The sequence below is a fragment of the Scophthalmus maximus genome, chromosome 12 (genome assembly GCF_022379125.1).
Source record: "Scophthalmus maximus strain ysfricsl-2021 chromosome 12, ASM2237912v1, whole genome shotgun sequence".
Lineage (NCBI taxonomy): Eukaryota > Metazoa > Chordata > Actinopteri > Pleuronectiformes > Scophthalmidae > Scophthalmus > Scophthalmus maximus.
In genome coordinates, this window is record NC_061526.1 from 17,970,001 (window position 1) to 17,995,882 (window position 25,882).

Consider the following 25,882-nt stretch of genomic DNA (forward strand, 5'->3'; position numbering starts at 1 on the left):
GACATCTGGCACGCTAAAAACGTGAGTACACAAGACATGAGAAACAGTATTCAGCTATTAAAAAATTGTGCTGTCTTTTCTTTAGTTTTTACCACTTCCACTACCCCACATTATTTGGGCCCACAGATTAGATGAATAAACAGGAAGCGACACAGTAGGAATGGCTAGATACATAAACAAAAATAGGATCTGGTTTATAAAAGTTGATTTAAGAAAAATAAAAAACAATTCAAGCATTAGTTATTTGCATGGAAACTCAAAACCTATCTGACTACATTTGTCTGGAAGACACACACACACACACACACACACACACACACACACACACACACACACGCACACACGCAGTCAATCAGCCATCACCTGTTTCGCCCTTTTGCTTTTGAAGAGCACTGTCATTACAGATAATGAGTCACCTTCAGTTTTTTTGTTGAAATGTATAAGTACACACAATCACACACACATTTGCCTGCACACCATTATCTGTCAAACCAATTTTTCCGCTTTTCTCTATCTTTATTTCATGGCCTTTTCCCTCACAATCCCAGCATGCTTTCTGTTGCTGTCTGAGTGCAGCTAGTGTTAGTGGGTCATCTAGTTTGACTCGACTCGTTACATGTTCAAAATGGGTCTGGGTGTTCTGTACTGCATTTATGTGCCTGTGTTTATGTTAAAATGTGAACTTCACGAGTGACAGGACGTCAATGCACAATCCCTCTGTGTTGTAGCATCAGCCGATGTTACGCTCAGGAATCATGGGGAGACTCCTTCCTGTGTCTTTTACAAACTGTACATCTATGGTTTGCACGTCAATAACAGGGGGTGTCTGTCAGTCTCTCCCTCCCCTGATTTCACTATGGAGAATTGAGGTGTGTGTGTGTGTGTGTGTGTGTGTGTGTGTGTGTGTGTGTGTGTGTGTGTGTGTGTGTGTGTGTGTGTGTGTGTGTGTGTGTGTGTGTGTGTGTGTGTGTGTGTGTGTGTGTGTGTGTGTGTGTGTGTGTGTGTGTGTGTGTGTGTGTGTGTGTGTGTGTGTGTAGCTGCCTGTCATTGTCCAGTGTCATGACCGCATGCCAGTCTGTCTGCTGTACAGAATGGATGTATGACTGTGGATTGAAAAGTGATTGTTGAGCCCCTGAAACAATGAAAGCTTTAATGTGGCGTGAGTGGCACACGGCGTGCCCAGTGCAGTGCATGGTGGGACATTGGCCCACCTGCCAGCTGCTGCTTCTGCTGCAGATTCTTCTCATTCCTGACAGAGAGAAAGACAGAGGGAGAAACCAAAAGAGGTTTGTGTGTCCTGATAGTAAAATACATTTAGTGTTACTCGGAGTGTCAGAGGGAAACCAAACAGATCAGGAGATAGAGAGAAACTCAGCCACAGAGGGAGAAATAAATAATCAGATCAAGAGACAAATGAATACATATCTAAAAAATTCAATTTACAGGCAGAATCGCAGAGTGACTGTCAAACCAATGTGTTACCTGTGACCACAGAGTGAAAGAATTAATCCAGCAGTACAGTGCTATCAAGGGCAGTAGCTCCCTCATGTGGAGGAGTGAGAAGCTTCATGAGCTTGTTAAGCAATGCAGACACTGTCCAGTCAGACACTCAAACCTGCATCAGCTCAGTCATTTCAACATTAAAATGACCCTAACGTCTTACACTCCCCATACCTGCAGTGTTGAAAGTGTGTTGACGGATTTTAACAAGAGTTACGAGTCACTATTCAGATTACCAATAATCATAGAAGTTACCAGAATGAAAAAGCAAATGGAAAACACGTGTCACTGAAGAGCAAGTAAGAACATTTTGGAAAAGCTGGTTTCAGTAGTTTTGGCTTTTTTTTGCATATGAGAAACACTAATCAAAAGTTTTTCAGCTCAACATACTATATGCAGGAAATAAATTCTCCACAAACACGTGCATGTCTTTGCAAGTCTGTCTAGTGCATGCATGTACATATATGTACAGATTCAGGGCCGCAGAGCGATTGGGCCGCCATCCAGATGAAGACTCAGAAAGGAGAGCGACTCTTGTGCACTGAAGTGGTGGAAAAAGTATGACAGAGGACGAGAGAGAGGGCTGATAGGGAAGTGGTGAGACGGTGAGGATGGAAAGACTTGACCAGTGGGTTCAGAGTGTGAGAGGCCCAATATCTGTGTCCTTGGTTGTGTGTGTGTGTGTGTGTGTGTGTGTGTGTGTGTGTGTGTGTGTGTGTGTGTGTGTGTGTGTGTGTGTGTGTGTGTGTGTGTGTGTGTGTGTGTGTGTGTGTGTGTGTGTGTGTGTGTGTGTGTGTGTGTGTGTGTGTGTGTGTGTGTGTGCGTGCGTGCGTGCGTGCGTGCGTGCGTGCGTGCGTGCGTGCGTGCGTGCGTGCGTGCGTGCGTGCGTGCGTGCGTGCGTGCGTGCGTGCGCTTCTATGTGTTTGACTGCATACCTGTTATGTACAGTTCACATACTGTATATCTACACACTGCACATAGTGTGTTGATAAAGAGAGCATGGTCAAGTGAATGTGGGTGGGGAACATGCTTGGTGCAGTGTCACTCCAACATCACTCGCCACGGGGTTCAAACTATCTGTCAGCACTGGTCTGACTTCAGAGGGGGAGCGGAAAAAAAGCAGAGAAGACAGGCGAGGAAGAGGAGGACGGGTGGGTGAAGGGAAAGAAGGTACAGAAAGAGGAAAAGGAGAAGAGGGTTCTGTTTCTGTGAGAAGTAAATAAAGGCCAGAATTGATTAGTGTACGAGAAAAGGGGTTTAATGTGAGGAAGACGGTATACAAGGTTGTAGTGTAAACACTAAAATTATGCAGACGTGGATTTTGAGGTTATGTTTGATCTGAAAAGTCCCCAAAAGGTTATTTTCTGTCTGTTAATGTGTTTGATATCCTGAAGAATACTAATGAAGAGAACACAATTGTTGGTATGCTCAAAGGTTTTTGCAGTGCACTACTGAATTAAAATGAAATATAGCAACATCTATAGCTGTACCTGATCTAAACCGTGCAGCATGACTGATAATCCTGTTATAGTTAGTTTATCCTTTCATCTTAGGCCAAGTGCAGAAGAGAGGACACACTGCACATTGTTTATTTTGATTCCAACAGGATGTTGGATGCTGCTGCAGCTGTCCTTATATCATCTGAGTTTGGATTAAGAAAATCACCTTGGTGTTTTCTGAGTTAATGATATGCATTAATACATCATTGTTTATAAAATGATCATAAAAAATGGTTTTCTGCAAAGAAATTTCCAACCGTATCTTTCAATAAATGTAGTGTTGTAAGAACTACGATATAATCCAGTGGAATTAAATACAAATTAAAAGACTGTAGAATGATACTTAGGTACAGCACTTGATAACATGGTCTCCTCTGGTAGAAACATGGAGTCACAGCTGCATCTCAACCCAACAATTTGGGGCCGTGTCGGAGCAGATTGATCTGCGGCGCTTTGTCCGAGCTGCTCCTCATCAGTTCAGGCAGATTTTCAGTTGCTGAATTATTAGGGCAGCTGTTGACACTGATAATATGTGGAGCAGGGCTGCCAGTGACGCTGGAGCCTGACTCACTGTGATGCTGCTCTCCAGCGAGTCAGCTGTCTGGACTTGGAGCAGGAAGATGAAGAGGGCATCATTGTCGACGACTTGCTCTGCAAGGTCGCTCAGTGCAGAAAGATTATGAGGCGTGAAAAGGATTATCGCGTTTGAATCCTCCTCAACATCTGGATGTTCAGAGGATGAGCAGCACACCACGTTTGACTGTCTGTTCGGCGCTAGACTTCAATTTCATTGAAGAGCTGAGTAAAGACAGTGCCCAGCTTGATGAGACCTAATCACTGATTTCAATCAGAGAGTGACAGGAAAGTAAATTTTGAATGAGTCCTCAAAGCTTAAACCAGAACTTTTAACAGATGCCATTTAAAATCAAATAATTGTAAATCAACGTGTTTTAAGTTACATTTGACATAAAATGCCAGCTTTGTATTTTGTGTTAGTTCATAAGTGATGAACTAGTTCACCTGTCTTCAGACGGTACACTTGTTCACTGCGTCTTTCAAAAAAGAAACATGTGAGCAGTGATTATTTCAGGACAAATGCTGCTCTCTATAACGTCTTGTAGACTTTATATCACTGCATTGGGTGACATGCCGTCTCATGTGTGATTTCTTTGTCCTGCAGCTACCTGAAGCGTTTCAAGGTGATGAAAATCAAGGTGCTGCGTTCGTGGTGCAGACAGATCCTCAAAGGCCTTCACTTCCTTCACACCCGAGCGCCGCCCATCATCCACAGGGACCTGAAATGCGACAACATCTTCATCACGGGGCCCACGGGCTCCGTGAAGATAGGAGACCTGGGGTTGGCCACATTAAAGAGGGCCTCCTTTGCAAAGAGTGTCATAGGTAGGAAGATGCATGTGCATTGAAGGCACTAATTCCTTATCACTTGCATGCAGACACACCTGTCTGTCGTCAGATATAAAGATGTATTTGAAAATGAAATGTTCAGGCTTGTGAAGGTGATTATAGTGAAACAACTGACATAACTGATGTGAGTTATGTGTCAACACACGCAGATCTGCATTACGTAATAACATGAATACAGACACAATATGTACACGCTACACACGCCTACTGTAGATTAACTTTACTGCCTGTAAAATGCCTGCTTGTTAAAGCAAAGTGCAGGTATTTGAAAAGTGAAACCACACACCAGTCAGTCTGCTATTGAGCTAGGATTAGGCTGTCTGGAGACGTGATGGCCGCACGCACACCCTGCAAATAATGCACACATTCATGTAAAGAGTGTCTGTTCCACTCCGTATAATAACTTGACTGCCTGTCAGTGGTCGCGTTGTAGAGTTGACTACAGGTATTCTGGTATTCACACATTTTCTCACACTAAGAACATGAATGCACATGCTCTCATGCACTTGACTGATCTGCTTAGTAAGTCTCACAGCTACTTTATATTAGGCAAACCAAAAGTATTTGAGCACATGATACCACACGATACCACGCCACTCTGTGGTACCAATAGTGTATTTGGAATTTTATATTTCCCCCTTTGTTTACTGGATTGAGATTTATGTCCTCTGCTCGTCAGAGCATTGTTAGTATGTGTTACAGAGCCAGTTAGTTTTTTTTAGCCCTTCTGCTTACTCAAAGCTCATAGTAGTGCAAATTAGGAGTTTGTACTGTCATGTGATTTATTTTATTTTTTTTTTTTTTTTTCAGGACCTTTAAAATGCAGTATGATGACTGAGTGATACAAGTTTTTAGTCAAATGAAAAAAAATGTTTATTCCCTCCCCTTTTCACCAGGTACCCCAGAGTTTATGGCTCCAGAGATGTACGAGGAGAAGTATGATGAGTCCGTAGATGTCTACGCCTTTGGGATGTGTATGCTGGAGATGGCTACCTCCGAGTACCCCTACTCCGAATGTCAAAATGCTGCTCAGATCTACAGGCGGGTCACTAGTGTAAGTCTACACTACCTCTCTAATAAGCGGAGACACAAAGTTGTGATATTCATGTGGTGTATCTAAAAGCCTTGTTTGACTTTTGGTCACTAATCTACAGTACATCCTCCTCCAGCCGGCTCTCTCTGTCACCCCCCCCCCCCCCCCCCCCCCCATACTTGTTTACCAACTATATTAATAACTTTGGCATGAGATGCAGGACATCCAGTCATATGACAGTGTTTTTGCGTTGATTGCTCTTTCTCTTGTTCTCCAGCCCTACCCAACTCTCTTATGAAATGGAAGGGAGAAAAAAAAACAGTAGCACCAGTAGAACACGTTTCTTTCTACCACTAGGGAGAAGTACTGAGCGTGTACCTGTCATGTCTGAGAGATGGTTGAAAGTAAATGTAGGATTACAAGAATCACATCTGCGTTTTCTGCAAATAGTGAATGCAAAGAGAAATAAGTGTTTCCACCTCAATCAAAGTCTCGTTTTTTACAGTCGAGCTATTTATTGATAGACGAAAAGTCTCCTGGTTCAACTCGTCTGACTGAAACCTAACGTAATTGCCTTTCAGTTTTTGTAACATTTCCAGACTTTGCTAAAATCGAGATAACAGTTGGCTGGAAACACAGAGTACAAAAACGAGACAGAGAGCATAGCACAGATGGAAATGACAACAAATGCAATCATGAGCTGTTTCAAGTTAAGTGATGCTGAGGTCACGTGCACACACACAGGCGGATGAGAGCTGCCTCCCTCTTTTCCTCACAGGAGTTCAGCTCTATGGAGGCAGAACGTGATGGTTAATGGACCAATGGAGTTTACAAGAAATCGCTCTGTCTCTGTTCTCTGTTTATCCTTTTCTGCATCCATCTCTCCTGTCACACATTTCATTTCAGTTCACTAAGGATTATTGTACACAGCAAGTGGTAAAAAAGGAAAAGGATGTGTGCACATTTTATTTACTCTTTTCTCCCCAAAAACATTCATTTCAAACAAAGTAGGGAATAAAACCAGCATCCCTAAATATTTGACTGGTACTATCACAGAAAGGCAGTGGTGTTTATAACTCATGGATGAGTGCAACACCGCCTTCAGCTAAAACAAGTGCGGCTGTTACCTCAGGTGAGGTTAACTTTAAAATTTAATGGTGAATATACTATCTACTCTTGTTGTCTGAAAGTGTTTGAGTGAGAAATTAATAGCAGTAATCTTTTGTACGAATTGCTGTTTTAATTGAGGAAAAAAACAATCAAGCAGCCAACTTTAGTTGTCTGTATTTGTCATTGTCACGGACAAACACACACATAAACACAAGCTTGTGACAACTGCAGGGTGCAACAGTCACCGCCTCTTTTCATTTCACTGCCTAATCCCCCCTCAGTCGATCTCTCCTCATAAAGGTTGAAACCTCAGCTAACCTTTCATTTGACATGTGACATGAACTGCTCTTCCATGATTTGTTTGGTGGATAAAATCATCGTCATCTCTGTTGGTATCAGGCTCTCAAATTGCCACCAACTGAATCCTAATTGGAGACTGGATCGGTCAGTTAAACTTTTTGTTTCATGACTGAGAGCCAAGACTTTTCTAATACCTTGACGTGAGTTGTTGACGTGCTTCTTGGTCCTTCTCCTTCTGGAACATTCCTTACCTCCCATCAGCCTTGTTAAACTAAAATCTAGCGTTTTTTCTTTCTCTCTCTCTCTCCCCCTCTCTCTCGTTCATCCTGCCTTCTGTCAGACTTAATCCCATTACTCCCTCCATCAGTCCTAACTTTGTTTGGCCCTTGTCTCATTGTGTGTGTGTGTGTGTGTGTGTGTGTGTGAGAGAGAGAGAGAGAGAGAGATGGGGGGTTATGTAACAGTGAACTGGGCGGTTGCAGGGGAGAGGCCGAGAAAGTAAAGGAGTAAGGGGAGATGGCTGGAGGAAAGAGCAGAGGGAGGTGGTGGTGGTTTTCTTGCTCAAAAAGGTTGAGATAAAGCGTCAGTGCATCTGTCTGACATGCAGCCACTTTAGACTTTCTAAAAACTTTTTTCTAAGGCATCTGTCTGTCTCAGGTAAGTTGCTAACCCTTTATTTGGTCTATCCACCTGTCTGTCATTGAGCTGTTTCAATATTGTATATATTAATCCAACCAACAATTTGTTTACTTAGAGTTACAATTTTCTCTCTTTAACTTTGGGTTTCTCTTTTCTCTCTTCTGTTTTTTTGTGTTTTATGAACTTTCGACCTGGATTTCATGCAGCTGAACTTCTGTTCAATTTTGGGCTTCTGAATGGTTTTACCTAAAATTGTATGTGCTTGTAGAGGTTTGTTGGTGTTAGTGATTAACTTTTTTAAAGGATTTTGTTCCACCTTTTTCTGCAGGAGGCCTTTTATTCCTGAGTTGCTTTTGCTGTTAGTAGGCCTCAGAAGTGCCTTTTCTCTGTGCCCAGCTTTCGAGTCGGTTGCCTGTGATGCCTTTTATTACTGTTGTTCAATTCTTCACAACATATTTAAGTATTCGTCATTGGTTCTTAAAGTGTGTGATTTTGTGTGGTTTTCTCTTCCCTGTGTTGTGCGATTGTCTCTCCTGCTTCCTTGCCTTCACTGCTCTTCTTCCTCTGTGTGAATTTGCAGGGGGTGAAGCCTGGCAGTTTTGACAAGGTCGCCATTCCTGAGGTGAAGGAAATTATTGAAGGTTGCATCAGAACAAACAAGGATGAGAGGTGAGTCACACGAAACACAAACTATCAACGACAAATCTGGGATCTGACTCTGGACGCTGATTTTTAAGAGCCTTTAAGAGGTCCCAGCCCACAGACTTAATGACACAGTGTGAAATATATGTGGTTGGCTGTTTTTAGAATGAATCTGGTCATCATGTTGTTATTCCCAGCAGATTAATGAAATACCATGACTCTCCTGTTAGTTTATAAATCAGAGAACAGCTCTCAGCATTGCTATTCTTGAACAAAATCATCAGTTAATCAGATACTATCAAGAAGTAAATCTTCCTCGTAATTAACAGAATTTCAACATTTCTTTTTAACCCCTCTGTCTCCATCTAAATTACTGTGAAGTTCTTTCCCTCACTGATCCTCTGCTTGTCTCCTCTTCTTCTAGGTATGCCATAAAGATCCTGCTGAACCACGCGTTCTTCCAGGAGGACACAGGGGTCAGGGTTGAACTGGCAGAAGAGGATGATGGAGAAATGATCGCCATCAAACTTTGGCTCAGGATAGAAGACGTCAAGAAACTTAAAGGCAAAAAAAAAAAAATTTAATCATATAATCAAGAAATATTTTTGTATTTGTCCTAATTTTGCAAATATTAATGTGTAGCACTTTTCACAGCTTTTTTAGCCAATGAGAAAAACCCTTATTTTGTTTGTGCACTATAGATTATTTTACACAAACATTTAAACAGAGGGGCAGTTGTTTGACCCGCAATCTGTACATTGTTTATTTTTAGGCAAATACAAAGACAACGAAGCCATCGAGTTCTCTTTTGACCTGAACAAGGATGTCCCTGAAGATGTGGCCCAGGAAATGGTATGCACGAAGGAGGGGAGGATGAAATGGAAGGATGAGTGGTGTATGGGTAGTAGGAGGGAAGTGGTGGATTAAATCCACACGGAGGAGAATGAAAGGAAGGATATTTGATAGAAAGAACTATGTTTTAAAACAGGGATAGAAAGAAAAGAGTTAATGTATAAAGGTTTGATATTTTGAGCCAATGAAGGCTTGAGTTAAGAATTGTTGTCTAGCATCTCTCTGGCGTCACCCTCCAGGTTGAGTCTGGCTACGTTGCGGAGGGTGACCATAAGACCATGGCCAAGGCTATCAAGGACCGTGTGTCTCTGATCCGGAGAAAGAGAGAGCAGAGGCAGCTGGTACGGGAGGAGCAGGAAAAGAGGAAACAGGAGGCAGAACAACATCTGCAGCAACAGCAGCAGCAGCAGCAGCAGCAGCAGCAACAACAACAGCAGCAACAACAGCAACAGCAACAACAACAGCATCAGCAACAACAACAACAACAACAACAACAACAGCATCAACAGCAACTAGAAACACTCAAACCTTCATACACACAGGTTTGTTGAGTTTTTGGATTGGATGCTGGACAAACATACTGATCAGGAGTTATTAAGGAAATGACTGCAAACGATTCTGGCCTAGTGCATTAACGACAAAAAAAGTATTTACCATTACTTGATGATTTCCCCCTGGCAGCCAATGTCCACATGATCCGTTTTTGACTATGATCAATATGAACTTGTGTACGTTGGGAGTGTTTTACATAGTAGTTTTGTCTGTTTCGTGACCTTTGGTTTAACCTAGTCAGCTTGTGTTTGTCTGCAGGCAGAGGCAGAGGAGATTGACATGGAGCAACATCAGCTTCACTATCACCAGACCAGCATCCCACACACCTGTAAGACACACTGCAAACAGTGGATATAGTCGATTACATCCTGCACATTTCTGCCTGTGCCTTATCCTCATTTTAATTGGATTTCAGATTGTTTCTCTGATATGCTTATGTTTGATTCATAAGGACAGTAGTTGTTAAAACATGTTTCAGCTTAGGTTTTTATTCATATATTTATCTGTAATGTAGGATAGATAGGTTAGATAATTATTAGATATGAGATTTTCACAACTGTGTTCCAGTACATCAGCCTCTGAAAACGTGTTATATACTGGTGCAAACATAACAAAACATGTATTGTCTTTGACAACTTGTCTTTGACTGTGGCGCATGCATTTTATCACGGCAGCAGAAAAATATGTGTAGAATTCATATGGATATAAGAATATTCCCATTTTAAAGTAGGTTTGTGCAAATAAGTGTGCATGTCTGTTAAGTTCATCACTTGAAGATAACAATCATTACACTTTAGAGGTATATTAGAATAATGAAGGACAGGAGAAAAATATCCCTGATATCTTAACATGTGTTTCTCTCTCAGCTGGAGGAGGTATGGACAGCGGCCAGGGTTCCTCGGTTTTCTCTTCCGACTCCCCCCACCTCGGTCAACTGACAATGTCGTACAGCTGCCCCCCTCCCTCCCAGCCCCCTTCACAGCCTCAGACCCCCTATCCCCCCAACCCATCTGCTACCCAACAGCAACACCCAGGCTACGCCCAGCTGCCGCAGCCAATGGTGAGTGGTGATGTCATCCAGTTTAGACGTTATGCATGTGCAGGTTTCATTTGTACTGTGCACACATCTTATGAATGGTGCTCTGCTCACAGATGTGTCGACTCATGACTCATCAGTTGAAGTGAGCACTGCATCGTGGTGTGGTGTGGGAGTGAGCTGGAATGACATTAGCAGTGTTTGTGAGTGGTTAGGAATTCTAATTGCAATTATGTGATGAAAAAAAATACTTGAGAGCATGCTACCGATTGTTTTCTATCTGGAGACGATAAAAGAAGAAGAAGATTACCGAAGGTATTGCATTATTTTCTTGCCCAAAGAGGCATGTTACCTGCAGTGCGGTGCAAACCATTTAGACATTCAGTGGTAATGCAGGCAGACGTGTTCATATCTTCAGCTGGTCATCAGTCTGTTAATCGAGGTAGTTGGTCCTGCATCTCTTTCCCTCAGTCCTGACACTTACCTCTTCCTTTCTCCTTACCTCAAACCTCCCATACAGTATATATATATATACATATGTTCAAATAATTTTTGAACACCTAGTTGTTTCATTCATTGTTTATTCAGTTACTGTTCTTTTTGTTGTTATTGTTGTTGTATATTTTTGTTTTTTCATATCTTTTACTTGTTTTATACATTGATATTAAAGCATATTTGTTTGGTTCCACATCAACCTACACTCCTACTCCTTATGGTCCGTGGATTAAAAAAAAAAAGTAGCTTCCATCATTCACTCAGGGAATGTTGACCATTGGCCATTAACCTCTATTGTTGACCTTTTAGCAGTCAAATATCTTACATAATGCCCCTTTAAGTTTTTGCTAATAGGAGAGGCGAGCTTTTCTAATTAAATTTCTGAAGGGGTTATTTTCTATCTAGTGACCTTTTGACTACAGATGTTGTTACAAATTAGCAAGTAGCACCACACTAACTGATATATTGTCGAACGGGATGATCACTCAGCTCGTTGGCTGATTTAATAACTCGATGGTTTTGGTTTTTTTAGGTTTTCTTTGAGGTAACTCAACATTTCATTGCAGACGCAGGGTAGACCAACTAACTTGGTATATTGTATTACATTACGTCACAATTATTTGTTTTTCATCCTTCCCTTTTTTTGGTTTTAGAATTTGGTTTATTTTGTCATTGTTCTGTTTCAGTTTGTCTTGTGTTATTGTATTTTTTTCATAGACATTTTTCACAGTATGATACAGTACATGTAAAGGTTTTGATCCATTAAGATATTTGTCTTGGAAAAACTACGACTTGCACTCTCAAAGTCACTGGTCAATGATCTCCCTGAACAGAAGGATTTTAATCTAAAGCTTTTATTGATTTAGTAGCTGTTTTCAATTGTAAGAAATGATTATGTTTTTGTTTCTTCCCTTAATCTCAGATTTTTCATGTTTCTTCTGTTTATGTTGTTTTCTGTCTGTTCAAGTAAACTTTTTTGCATTTTTAATTTTTGTTTTTCATGTTGGTCCCACCCTCTTCCATCACCCTTCCCTGGCCTACAGTCTGCGTCGCGTCGCCGTCGAAGTCGTAGCATGTCCATTTGCGTCCCCCCATCCTCCTACTCTTTTTCCCATGCTCCTCCACCCCTGGCAGTTCCTCCAAAGCAGCCCTCCACCCCTCCTCCAGATCTATCGTCCTCCTCATCCTACATCACCTCCTCCCCTGGCATGCCTCTCGCTGCTGAGAGAGATACATTCGCTGGGCGCCTCTCCAAGGCCCTGGAGACGGTCCTACCCCTTCACTCTGCTTCCTCTCTGCCCAAGGCCAGGCAGCGGAGGGCCAGTCTACCTGCTTTGTTCTACACCCCTGTAGGTTCACAATCTTAATCACAGTGGTGGCGAGAACCAGAGGGGAAGGGAGAGAGAGAAAGGATAAAGGTATGGGTCACACTGATGTCTGAAATTAGGGATAATCTTAAACTGCCGAAACAAGTTTTTTTTAATAATTAATAGAAGAGTCCCGTCGTCACTGTTAGTGGAAACCTCTTGACAAATTCAGTGTCCTTTTCAAGTGTGGTTCATTGGTTCAAACTGCACAGAATAAATGAATGAAGAGATTGTTGATAGAAATACAATCATACAACTTGAATTATTCTACCACATAGATTCAGAAAATTATTTTTTTAACGGCAGTTGATAGTGCAAGTTAAAATGCACCATAGAAAAATTATTATCTTGAACTGGTTTGGTACAACTGTTGCCCTCCTAGCCCTCTTTTCTGAATATTGATATTCATCTGTCCTAGTTTTCATATTAATACATTTAATAACAAGAGCTGAGCTAACTATGTATCAAGTTGTGGGCTCAGCCATCTAGACTCTAGAGTATATTATGGATAAAATACATGAGTAGGAGATTAAAATGGCCTTAGTCTTAGTTTGCTTTCAGACACTGCTGTGAGTCCGTCTTTCTACCCATCCATTTTTCTTTCTCTCTCTCTCTCTCTCTCTCTCTCTCTCTCCTTCTAATAAACCACCTTGTGTTTGTATTAAATACAGAATGACTTTCTTGACCCTAATTTCATTTAAAAGGTACAAATGCCCAAAACCTCTGTGCATCTGCCATCAGGAAAACTGCTAATTTGACATTAAAAAAATAAAATAATAAAAGTTGTAATTTTCAGGGCAAATGTTCAATTACAAATAACATAACCATTAGAAAGATGGTTCATCCTAAATATAAAGACACAATTAAGAATTAATGAAAAGTCTTAAACATCAGAACAGATCAGTGTCAGGATTATTAGTGCACTTCCCAAGAGTTCCTCAACATGCTCTGTTGTGGTAGGTATTTGTTGGTATTGTATTTATTAGACAACTAAGTGTGGAAAGAGATATGATGAAGGACATGCAAAAAGGTGGAATGGCGATAGAAAAAAAACATCAGCATCAAAACTTGCATCCAGTTAATAAAACTAGCACCTATTCTTTGACCATATTTGTAAAAAGGAAAAGTATTGTACACAATAATTTATAAAGTGTCTATAAAACAGAATATAACCAAATCACTCATTCAGTTTATGTCTCAGTCGCAAAAGAAGAGCAATTTATCTATACATTACTAAAAAGAGATGCGGATCGATCATATATATCGATATACACCTGTACAGATATACATATATATATATATGTATATCTATACATACATATAGATATAGATATAGATATACAGCCTTTTCCCTGTTTAACAAATCATCTTTGTCTTTATCTGAAGTTGGCGGCAGTTAAAAGGATCAGGATTTTGCAATGAAGATGGTTTTCTTGAGAGCAGATGCATCACGATAATGTTGAGCTTGGCGCCAACATTTGGCCTTTCCTGTCTTTGCATTGAATAATCCTCCTCCTATTTTCCTGTGAGCTGTCTTTGTGTGACTCGTCTCTGTGTTGTATGTCTGTCTTTGAGCTGTGGTGTGTCACTGGATCTGTCAGGCTGCAGTAACTCGCTGTGCATCTTTACATTACCAAGTCGCTTCATCTCATTTCAGCTTTCCAAAGTTTTGAGCTGTACTCTGTCCTATGATTACCACATCATTTGTTTCTATTGTGGAGAAAGATTATGTTTATGTATTTTTCTCTTCATATTACAATGTGCTGTTTTTGACTATATGACTATGTTTTTCCATGTCATGTGGGCCTTTGCTGCTGTTCTCTCTTACTCATTCTCTGAGTTTCATTCTTTCAATCCATTGTATCTCATTGTCGCAGCAGCATTCAATGCCACACCCCTACAGCGGAGGAGCAAGCGCAGGAGGAGCAGGAGGGGGCATTCCCCTCCCAACTCTCCCTGACCCCGCCACTGTTTTCTACCCCTCCATCCCTGAGCGCCCCATTTCCTTCTCGCCCCCACCCACTGGGCCTCCAAAGGCCTACAACACCCAGCGACGCAAGAGCACGTCCATTCTAGAGGCACACACCCGGCACTTCCAGCCTGCCTATGTTCGCTACGGCAGCAGCCTGCACCCCTTCTCTGGGATGGAGGGTGTTGAGACGCCCTCTCTGTTTATGGTGAATCCTGGTTTTGCAGCGGCCGCTCAAAGACTTGGTGTTGGGGAGTCACTGCATCTCCCAGGACAATCTGACCCGAGTTTGTACGGCTATAAAGACATGAGGGCCGAGCATGAGGAAGTAGTGAGGAGATTAAGTTTAAATCAAGCTGCCTTATTGGACCATTATGAAGCAATGGCATATGGAGGATACCCAATGACTACACACCAGCTTGGCCACTTGAGTTTCCACCAGCAGAGACAAGCAGCTGCTGCTGCTGCTGCTGCTGCTAGTTTGGGTTTTGATCCTGGTCCTCCACCTCAACCAGGCTTCCTGCACCCTCACCTCATGCAAAGAATGAGTACTCACAGTCCCATCCCTCCACCCTTACCTCCAATGAGCGCGTCCACTGGCTGCTCTGTTTCTTCTTCACCATCTGAGGGCTGCTATCCTCCACTACAGCGTGCTTCCCCATCTACCTTCCCTATTTCCGCACCACCAGTAATGACTGATGCCCAACCATCTACTGGAAGTGTCTTTGAGTTCCATTTAGCTGCCGCAGCCGCTGCTGCAGCTGCTGCCGGAGACCCAAGCCTCCTGGCGTCCAGACTTTACCGGGCCCGGAGAAGCTCCATGGACCTCCCTCTTGAGGACAACACTGGAACTGGCTCAGGTGGTTCAGGCACGTACAGCCGTCTCCAGCCAGTGACTGAAGAGCTGTACACTTACATCAGCCCTGAGCTCCCCTTACCTCCAGGGAGTCTTCTTCTTCATCACATGGGTGTAACCACAAAGGATAGAAGCCCAGAACCTTCTAGCGACTCTTGGGCCTCCTCCGACGCTGGAGAGTTCCAGTCACCTCCTCCCCCACCTCTCCCCCCTCCATTTGACTCCTCAGCCGCTCAGTCCATCCCTCACTCATCCTCCACTGTGTTCTTCGATTCATCGGGGCTTCCCATAGATCCCCAGGGGCATCCACCCTCCATGCAGAGCTTTCTCCTTCCCACCCCATGCTCCGAGCTCCCGCATGGGGGAACATCATCAACTCATCTGGAGCCTCTGATCCAGAGTGCCTGGGCCCGGCATGGAGGGGTGGTACCAGCCCAACCCGATATGACATACCATGAGTCATTGCTGGCCATGCAGGCTGCTAACCCCACTCTGGTACTAAGTTTAGACCTTAAAAAAAAAACTCGGCCCGTGGGTCAATTACTAGTTTAAGTGTTGCTTTTTTAGCAGATATCTGCAAACAGCTCTCAATTAATGGATATATTGTAATTGTTATATTACAGCATTTTAAGCTCGCTCTGTCTCGTTTGAAAATCTCATTGATTGAGAATTTGAAATACTTTGCTACAGCAACATTTGTCTGTTGAGTGAGAAATTTTAAGACATCAAACTAGGTATTTAGAACAGATACATAGGGAAACAATGTAAGCCATCAAGGAAAAACTAATTATTCTAGGAAAAGTAGTTGAAGTAAAGTATTTATAATAGTAATTTGACCCAGAGGCCGTTATACCAATCCCTGTTGTTTTTTATATGCCACCAACCCAGGAGCCCCATCTGATGCTTATTTGTAGACTTTGGTTGTGATTTTAACCTCCTCCCGAGTCCAGACACACCACAGAGGGAGTCTCATGGTCTGCCTTCATAGTGTTTCACATTATTCATTCCTTGTTTGCTCGTCGAAGAGAGAAATATTTGTCAAGAGAATGACTTTTATCATTGCTACTTCAGTAAGGCTTTACAGAGTTGAGCAGGACCCAGAGTATCTGCAACATTTGATTTCAAGTCAGACATAGGAGTTATTATTGTTAAGTAATAATGATGTTAAAAGCAAGATGCAGAAGGTTAATCCATGAGACACTCTCTGTTGTTCAAGCCTTACAAACAGTCTAAGCCCCCTCCTTTCTTTATGTTGTATTTTTTATTTGTCAATATCAGTAAGTAATATTTTGTCTGTATGTTCATATATGAGTGTATATGAGAAATGTGTGTTTGTCGAAGTATACTGTTATGTATGGTATACTTGATGTTTTGCTTGTACAAATCCAAAGTCCATTTGATCCGAAGATAAGCATAACTACTACTTGGTGAACATTTGATATAGCTTTAAATTCGAGACATCTACACATTGAAAAGTATAATTAGTTATGAATCTAATGGAAAAAATCATGGAAGAATAATAAGGCGGTGAGACTTTGTTGATTTGTATGGTCAAACACACAGAAACATACAACAAAACTGAGGGGACTCAGACAAACCTGGCGATGTAACCATTCAGAGAGACTTTTCAGTTGTGTAATTTAGATTATTTGTTTTGTTTTAATTGTCAGTTTTTTATTTTAGCATATTTTTTTTTCATTTTCTGTCCATACTGGAACTCAACTTCCTGACCAGGGTTCAGAGGTTGTAGTTGATATTCATTAAACCCTTAGAATGCTGATAGTGTCAGTGTCAATGTTCACTTTGAACCCCTCAGGATCACTGGCCTTTTTTTTTCCATTTCCTCAATCTTTGTTTTCTGTCATTATCTCTTTTATTCACGTTATTTTTTATCTTAAGTTCTCGATCCTTCTGTGAATTTTATTTATTAACTCTCTGTGCTGTGAAATGTGTCAGCCTAAGATGTTAGAAAAGGGTAGGTAGTAGGGTGTCTCATGCAACTGTACTTAACTGTAAGCTCCCAGCACACTTTGCGAGGGTGAGCTTCATGGCAAGTATAAAGTTGCATGCAGCCTTCTAAGGGTTCAGTCAACAGTAGGTCGGTCATATCTGTATGTATGCTGCAGTCAGTGTCACAATAAGTTTATATAATTCAGATGGGATAGATCAGCCCTGTAAAGCTTGATGCTCGCTACAAATTTACCACGATCAAAAATCAAAAATGAATGATTTTGAAAAGAAAAACCTGCACATTATTGTGTTTTACATCGGGCAATGTGGCGAGCACCATCCATCTGCCATAAGGAACATTCTATCAAACAGAACTCATGTTGCCAAATATTTTACTGCACTGGCGTCTATATGAAAGTTAGATGATCTCCAATTTTTGATATTTGACGGATTATTTTTTTCACAAAAAAAAGTGCTTTCGCTTCATCTTCAGTCACACCAACAGTGGTACTGGACACACTTTAAGGCGTTTCTTAGTCTTATGTATATTTTTATGTGCAGCAGGGTTTTTTATAACAGTAATAAAACGGACTCCGATACTATTTTCAAATCACAGCCCAACCCTACTTTATTAGGATATTTCTGGGAAAATTAAAATAAGAGTTTTGAAATCTTCATCTTTTAGGTCAAATATTTGGTGTCAGTGTTACAGCTCCTAATCTGTGCTTCATTGGTTGTGTAACAGCTGCCAATCACTTAGGATCTGACCTGCATGTAAAGAAAAACAACAACCCTGTACTAACCCCAGTACAGTGCCTGTACTGCTGTACACTAAGAGCTGTGTATATGTGCATATACATACAGTAGATCTTAGTGTGCATATATCTGTTGCCGGATGGATTAGTGTACATGTGTAGGTGTTTGTGTGCATGTGTGCATACACAAGAAGAAAATCTAGACTAAAATCAGATCACTAGAGAAGAAACCTCATTAGTACCTTGTGTTTGCACTCATGTACAGTTTCTGACCTAAAAGCTACAGACATGTTCTGATTGTGTCTTTTTATTTCTCTCCCTGCTTTCAATCTCTCTTGATTTCTCACCTTCATCCCCCCTCGTTTTATATCATGCAACATTGCATCTCCTCTTCTCTGTCCATCTTTCTGTCTTTCTTTGTCTTAATCTGTTTCTAAGCAGCAGATCCAGGCTCCCACCCCCCAGTCCTCACTAGGACCGCCCGTTGTCCCCTCCGCCTCCCAGCCTGCTCCTGGGACCTTGCAACAAGTAAGACTACGACAAACACAACAAGAGAATCTTTTCCCATTTCCAAGGTCTTCCCTTGATGTCCAAACCCCATGAAGATAAAATACAAAAATAGATCCACCTTATTTTTTGTAGGTGGCCTATGCAGGAATAACTCGTATTTAAGCTTTCTCTTTGAAGTTGTTGTCTATGCTTCAAGGTTACCACTCCCACAGAGCTGGCTCTTTGCCCGAAGTAATACCACAGTCTTTTTGAAGAATTGTGCCTCCAGCACATGCCACCGCTATGAATTAATTGCAGCCCTAAACTGATTTGATTGAGCATGAAATTTAATGTTAATTGGAGATCAAATGTTTCCTAAAAAAATAAGATGGAATGTCATAATTTTTCTCTTTTACATGACATGAACAGCAGTTCTTGCACGACTGTAGACACCATATTTCCGCAAGAGTGGCATTCCAAACATTTATAAACCTTTTTACATTTTGCAAAAGATTTCTGTACATACTCAATATTGATATCACAAAATTAACTAATCTCATTTTGCAGCTTTTCTTTCATTTTGGCCAACAAATAATCAGGAAATTACAATAAAGGGATCAACTTTAGCTTCTCATAACTGGGAATTTTAGTTCTTCTAGGTTATTATCAGCAGGACATGAATGAGAACTGCTCTAGTTAAAAAATGTGTGAACATTTTTTTCATTCGCACAGTCTCCCTCTAAGTATGTGTGTGTTTCTCTCCAGGTCGTTTCAACCAGTCAGACTATTACATCAGTTCAAAGTCCCACACACACAACTCTGCCACAGACACCTGCACAGGTACAGCAACGCTTTTTATTTCAATATGACTGTACACGGAGCACAATACACAATAAACACATGGATTGAATGCTGGATGAATTCAGTATCTGCTGTTAGTGTATGCATTCATCTTTACTGACACACATTCCTACCTTCATGCTTATAAACACGTGCTGAAGTAAGGGAAGTGACTCATTACACATACAGTTTTATAATATATAAAATATTTGAAATTACATATAAATAAACAGATCAATTGTGGACATGGACAGCAATCATTTGACATTTTTCTCACCACTGATCAACACATCCAGCACAATGATTAAACATAGTGCCGTCTATTAAGATCAGATGTTTGACTTTCTGCCATGAGGCCAGTTGTTAACTCATGTTGCCGGTAAACAAATAGAAAAGAAACTCGAAGATCACGTTACTTTAATTTGTCTAAATGTAATTACTGCATGTTTTGCACAGCCTGAATAGTCTTTTTTCCCTTTAAACTCTCCTTTTTCACATTGACTCAACTTGTTTTTGCCTTTTTTTCTTTCCATTCTCATTGGCATGCTGCCTGTTTATCGCCGGGTTTGTTTTTATTTGTGTTGATTTATGCCTACTTCTGTATGCATGTTTGTGTGTTTGTGCGTTTGGTCATATGCTTTTGATTTGGTGTACGTGTATGTGTGTGCTTAGTTGTGTGACCTCAGTCCGTCTCCCAGTATAGAACACCTTTATTTTCTGTACCATGCTGCTCTGGTTCAGGTACCACTACGTACGGCAGCGTGTGTTTGTGTACTGTAGGTGCCTGTATGTGTCTATCCTTAGGTATAAGTGTGTGTTTGTACGTGTGTAAGTAATTTTGTATCAACGTGATTTGGTTGTTGGTGAACAATGGTCCAGTCCACAATCCTGCATGGTTTTGTACTGAAGAAATGAAAAAACATTATTGTCAGTAAGATTATTTCCACCTGAAGATTTATAGACAGAACATAGTGGATACTTATGTCTGTAAAATGAGCAACCACATGTACAAAAACCTAGTGAATATTGGCAAACTTTTTTGTCTATATTATCTCCCCAATCATGTTGATAGGACATTTTTTTCAGGAAGAGCAGGTGAGCTAAAATACTAACCGCAGCATAGCTCTTCAAATCATATAATGTCTCAGTGGGAAGAAATATTTCAGTAGGGTTTTTTGTTCTGTTTTCCCATTTGTAATATGGTATTCAAGAGAATTGTCCATTGGCATTTCACAAAGAATTTTGCTTGGTCGTGCACCATCTTTAAAAACTCCGTCGTACACTGTCTGGTGTAGTTCTGTGGTTGCATGGTCTTGTTTGAGTTCTCTGTTTGGTTAAAGAGCTTGAGATATTGTCATTAATACAGTTGGTCTTTACAAAAGTTTGTTGAGGGTCTCAGAGTCAGACAAGTCAGTAATGGGTCAGTGAACTATGGATGGCTCTTACCTCTGTGGATTTTTTATACAATACAATCTGACAGATCCATTATCTCCTCTTTTCCAAGGCACCTTAATATTTCTATGTGAAGGCGTCATTGTATTTTAGATGAAACAACAGTTGAAGTAAAGACCATCCTCTACTCACTGCACCATTACCAAGGTGATTGGCTGTAGTTGGCCAAGCTGTTTCTGCACAGCTGATCACATGACGGGTTAACCTACTACCTCATCCTTCCTGTGACATTGCGCCTTTCCTTTTCTCACTTTTTACCCATCCTCTTCCCTCATCTGGTTTCTCCTTCCCCCGTTTTTATATCCTTTCTGCCTCTTCCTCCTCCCCTTTCTGGCCCTTCTGCGCCTCTTCTCAGCCCAGTGTAACTCCATCTACCTCTACCGTGACGCACCCTTCTCCGTCGCCATCTCTTCCTATTACCATGCCGACAGCGGCCGTGGCTTCCCCACACTCTCCTCTACCCCTCCCTGTTGGGGTGCTGCCTACTATTGTTTCCCCTCCTCCTCCTGTGCCCACACCTGTGCCTCAACCATTGGCCACCATGGTGCCAATCATCAGTGTAGTCACCGCCCCACCTGATACTCCCATGGAAGCCCCTCCCCAGGTACTGGTTATAGATGGTCAAACCTACCAAGTGGATGTCATGTCCCTGTTCAATGTGCTCACTTTTGTCAAAGTTACACGCTGTGGGGTGCTGTTAGAAATTATTTGCTAGAGCAGTTTTTTTTCAACCAGGGCCTTGAGTTATAAGTTGTATACTAAACATCAGATGTTTGAATATATATAGATAGGTTTTTAATGTCATATAAGCGTTGCATCTCCATCAGTTGATTTTTTAAATGTTGAGTAGTGATCCATATTTGCTGACACTTGTCAAACGAGTTTTTAGGGACATCAATTTTGGCGTCAATGAGGCCTGAGAGATGATTTAGTCCAATCTTATAAAATCTATGATTTTTAGGTGGTTTACTGTGCATTTAGTCTGACTTTCCTATATTGTGTTTCGTGTTGAATAGCTCGTGGTTTGGTTTGAGTTTAGCAACATTGATTTATTATTAGAGAAAAATCAAGGTCCCTGGGTTGTTTGTGTGATGTCACCGAGCCATCACACAGACTTAATCATCTGTAGAAACACAGCAGTGATTGGTCGACAGGATAAATAGTGTTTAATAGAATCAGTCTCTCACTGGGCAGATTTCTTTTTGGTCCACGTGCAAAAGTTGGCCTTAGATGAACTCCTCATTCAGACTTCATCTAGTCTTTTTTCATCTATTTAAAGTCATAATTTAGAGTGCTTAGCTTTAAGACAAGGGTGCATGTGTTATTGTAGATACTGTATGCATCTCATGAATTAAATTCCATTCATTTTCTCCTGTGTGGCAGTTCTTGCTTTGCTTCTTTTGTTCCATGCTCTAGTTTAAGTTGGTGTTCGACCCAACTCTTTTGTTCTAAATCTATCCTGCATATTTTAATTCAATTGACTTCTTGTTCCTCTCAAATCATGAAGGCATTGCTTACAATCTGCTCAAGTTTCTTTTAATTTTGTCATACTTTTCTAATATTTTATGTTTTCCTGATGTATTTTCTTTCCTCTGATGTTGGTGGTTGTGTTGTTAATGATCGTGCTGAGTGAGTATGTATGTGGATTTTCATTTGGCCTTGTGTTTCAGTCTCAGTCTTCAGAGCTGTCCCAGTCCCAACTACAGCCACCTCACGTTCTCTCATCTATAGAGAGGTAATAAACACACACACAAGCAAACACACACTTACTGAACTCAAATATTGTTGGTGACAGTCAGTCTCCGTGCTGATTTACGTTCATTATATATGGCTTACATCTCTCCGCTGTACCTCAGTGGCCACTCGGAGACTTCAGGTCTGAGTGATGGCAACGAGGGAGGGGGAGGTCGTCATGAAGGGCGCTCCACCAAGCGGCATCAGAGACGCTCAGTACGAAGTCGATCACGCCATGAGAAGATCTCCAAGGCGAAACTCAATGTTCTCAATGTAATAGCACATCCCATAAATCCTACAATGTCATAATTGAGCAATAAATCCACTTGTGCTCTATACTCATTGTCGGTATTTATTGTCAGTTTTGAGCTGCAGTAAAAACAATAAAAACCTCTTCTCATCTATTTTTATTCTGCCTCCTTTTAATTGTCATTTTCTCTCTCCATCTGTGTGTGTGTGTGTGTGTGTCTGTGCTCTGTGTGCGCACACACATAGATCTCCAACCGAGGAGACAGGGTAGCAGAGTGTCAGCTGGAGACTCACAACAGGAAGATGGTGACCTTCAGGTTCGACCTGGACGGTGACAACCCCGAGGAGATCGCTCAGATCATGGTATAAACACTGTCACTTGTTGACTTCCACCAGTCTTTTGATTAATTTAATCTCACTCCCATCATAGTAATGCATTACCAGCTCTATATCAGGCTGGAATATGCTTCACATGCCAAAACCGCGTGCCGTCTATTCTTTCTCATCCAAAACCACTGAAGCACTGGTAATTGCTTTGCTCTTGACCTTGTGCTTTCATTGAGAGAGTTCACTCATGAGGCAAAATCACACCTCTGTGGATATACACTGGCATAGAGGAGGCATAAACCAGGATATTGCTTTCTTTTCGTCACATACTACACACTCATCTGAATCTGAGTTTTTCACTGTGTGTGTGCGTGCTTGCTTGTGTGTTCAGGTCCAGAGTGAGTTCATCCTGGAGAGTGAGAGGGAGTCGTTCATTGAGCAGGTCAGGGAGGTGATAGAGAATGCTGATGAGAAGGGTCTGGAGAGAGACACAAACAGCCAGGTAAAAAAAAGGTCTAATGGTCTGAAAGTTCATACAGAATCATCAAAGTTGGTATTTGGATTTTAAAACGTAGTAGTTTTAACCCAGAATATGACAAATATAATCATCTCAATAGTTATTTTTTTGTAACACTTTCAATCATGTCTGATGTGTATTGTCTTATTGATCTACAGATGACGGGTGACATGCAGCAGCAGATTCCTGTAATATCTGTCCCCATGCCAGGTAAAAAGAAGACAAACAGTTACGATAATATTCTTTTTTGCAGATGAACTGCAGTAGAGAATAGTGTTGTTACTCTCTGTTCCTTTCATCCCCAGACATCACTCCCAGTGCAACAGCACAAGTTGTGCATTCAGCAGGTCGGAGGTTCATCGTCAGCCCCGTACCTGAAGCCAGGCTGAAGGAGCAAATGTTTTCTCCCACTGCACCTCCTGCTGAAACGGGTAGGGATCGTTCGTTTGTGTGAATGTGTCTGATCATTTATCTACTAATCTATAACTATCATTCAATCATCATGATGACCAACGTGAAAATAAGAAATAATGAAAGACCCTGGTTTATCTGTGTGTGAAGGTTTAGTTTCAAGCCCTTCTAAACTTTACCATAAGTGACAACGTTTTCTGTCTGTGACAGTGTGCTGCACACACACAAACACACACATACATATACAGCACTTATCAGATTAAGCTGTAATGCTTTTAGAGGAATTTCCCCTAAACATTCTGTCCAAATGCAATAAGACACTGGCATTTGTTTAATTTAATACCGTAGAATCTTCTGGAAGAACATTAGAATATAAACAACAGCATCCAGTCTTCTGCCGCATGTTGTGGAATTCAAACATTTTTCAACAAAATATATACATTTTTGCAATACACAGTGTTAAAATGTGATGTGTGAATATAGAAAAGAAGAAACATGGTGTATTTTATTACTGGATTCACAATGACTATTGGGAAAAAAATACTGTCTAATACTAGTCTGAAATGTTTTACTGTCTTCCCATCTCACTCTGACCTTTACACACATGCGGAAACCTGTCCATCAGTATCAGCAATTGGGTGGAGCTTAGCTGGAAGTTACACCAAAGACATAACTCACAGTGAAGACAATGTGCTTTGTGGCTTATAAATGTGTCGTTTTCTTCCAGTTCCTCCAGCTTCAGCTGAAGCTCCATCCCAGAATGCAGGCCAAGGTTTGGGGCTATCCCAGTCTGCAGGAACGATCAACTTACAACAAGCCTTCTCTGAGCTCAGACAGAACCAGAATCAGTTTGATGCGGGACCCAGCACCGCCCCAGCCTCCATCCACTCCACCTACCCTCCTCTACAGACTTCAGCTGCCCCTGTCTCTTCACAAGCGAGCACCATGACCCCAATTGTTGATCCCACTGCTGGGCTTGTCCCCTCTTATTTAAACAAGGCACAGGAGCAGGTCTTGGATGCCTCTCTTCCTTCTCATTCCTCGTCCTCCTCCCCCTCCGCTGTGCCTAATGCCTGTCTCAGTCCTCCATGTTCCTCCTCTCCTCCTCCAACTGTGGTGAACCAGCCCAACCTCCAGTCGCAGGTTCTTTCACAGCCAGGGACGCAGGCTGGGTCCCAACCCCAGGGACAAGCACAAATTCAGCCCCAGGCTTTCACCCTGCCTCAGTCCCAAACCGTCTCTGCTGTCATCGCTACTTCAGTACCTTCCACTTTACCACTGGCATGCATTTCCAGCATCCCCCAAACAATGCTCACCTCCCCTCCTCCTGCCCAGACTGTTCCCCTTGTATCCTCCCCTCCCTCCTCCACTCTTACAGCCAGTGAAGTCTCCTCCAATCATTCATCAGTCTCCTCCACCTCATCCTCTACTCCATCCCTCTCCTCCATCGTCATCCCCACTACTGCCATCCCGGGCCCCCAACTCACTCCCTCTGCCGCCTCCCACCCCACTCCCCCTTCCTGCTGCTCTTCTTCCGCGGGGCTTCAGCCAGTGACCACAAACGTTCCGTCAGTCCAACCAACCTTGGTCCACTCCCAGCCTCAGACAGCAGCCTTGCCTGGGCAGGCCCACACACACTGTGGGGAATGTGATGCAAGGTGAGAGTTGGTAGATATGTCTTGATTTATTTATTAGGGCAACGTAATACCTTGAGTATCACACTGTCAAGTTGCAAGGGCTGACATGGATTTCTTGCTCAGTTTCGTACTCTTCTTTACTTTCTTTCCTTTTTTATTTATTCGTTGTCTGTTTTTTATGTTACACGCTGACTAAATTGTAACTAAATGTTAATTTGTATTGTTCCTCATTTGGTCATGAATGTG

At 41.8% G+C, this 25,882-nt stretch overlaps 1 protein-coding gene across 13 annotated transcripts in view; it reads left to right on the top strand.

Moving 5' to 3' along the window:
- Positions 1 to 25,882, top strand: part of wnk1b (WNK lysine deficient protein kinase 1b) — a 79,752-nt gene that overhangs the window by 38,427 nt on the left and 15,443 nt on the right. For 9 of the 13 annotated variants that reach the window (XM_047335949.1, XM_047335939.1, XM_047335943.1 and 6 more), the window contains exons 3-22: positions 1 to 21; positions 4,180 to 4,400; positions 5,321 to 5,478; positions 8,087 to 8,175; positions 8,573 to 8,712; positions 8,921 to 9,000; positions 9,240 to 9,542; positions 9,811 to 9,880; positions 10,419 to 10,612; positions 14,331 to 15,770; positions 18,419 to 18,508; positions 19,235 to 19,309; positions 21,117 to 21,365; positions 22,432 to 22,496; positions 22,618 to 22,768; positions 22,991 to 23,107; positions 23,463 to 23,573; positions 23,747 to 23,798; positions 23,894 to 24,019; positions 24,727 to 25,657. The exon at positions 1 to 21 is cut by the window's left edge and continues 152 nt beyond it. In XM_047335949.1, coding sequence (XP_047191905.1) covers positions 1 to 21; positions 4,180 to 4,400; positions 5,321 to 5,478; positions 8,087 to 8,175; positions 8,573 to 8,712; positions 8,921 to 9,000; positions 9,240 to 9,542; positions 9,811 to 9,880; positions 10,419 to 10,612; positions 14,331 to 15,770; positions 18,419 to 18,508; positions 19,235 to 19,309; positions 21,117 to 21,365; positions 22,432 to 22,496; positions 22,618 to 22,768; positions 22,991 to 23,107; positions 23,463 to 23,573; positions 23,747 to 23,798; positions 23,894 to 24,019; positions 24,727 to 25,657 — 4,683 coding nt within the window. The remainder of the gene's footprint in view (positions 22 to 4,179; positions 4,401 to 5,320; positions 5,479 to 8,086; positions 8,176 to 8,572; positions 8,713 to 8,920; positions 9,001 to 9,239; positions 9,543 to 9,810; positions 9,881 to 10,418; positions 10,613 to 14,330; positions 15,771 to 18,418; positions 18,509 to 19,234; positions 19,310 to 21,116; positions 21,366 to 22,431; positions 22,497 to 22,617; positions 22,769 to 22,990; positions 23,108 to 23,462; positions 23,574 to 23,746; positions 23,799 to 23,893; positions 24,020 to 24,726; positions 25,658 to 25,882) is intronic. The other 4 variants (XM_047335941.1, XM_047335947.1, XM_047335950.1 and 1 more) reach the window with 4 other exon arrangements.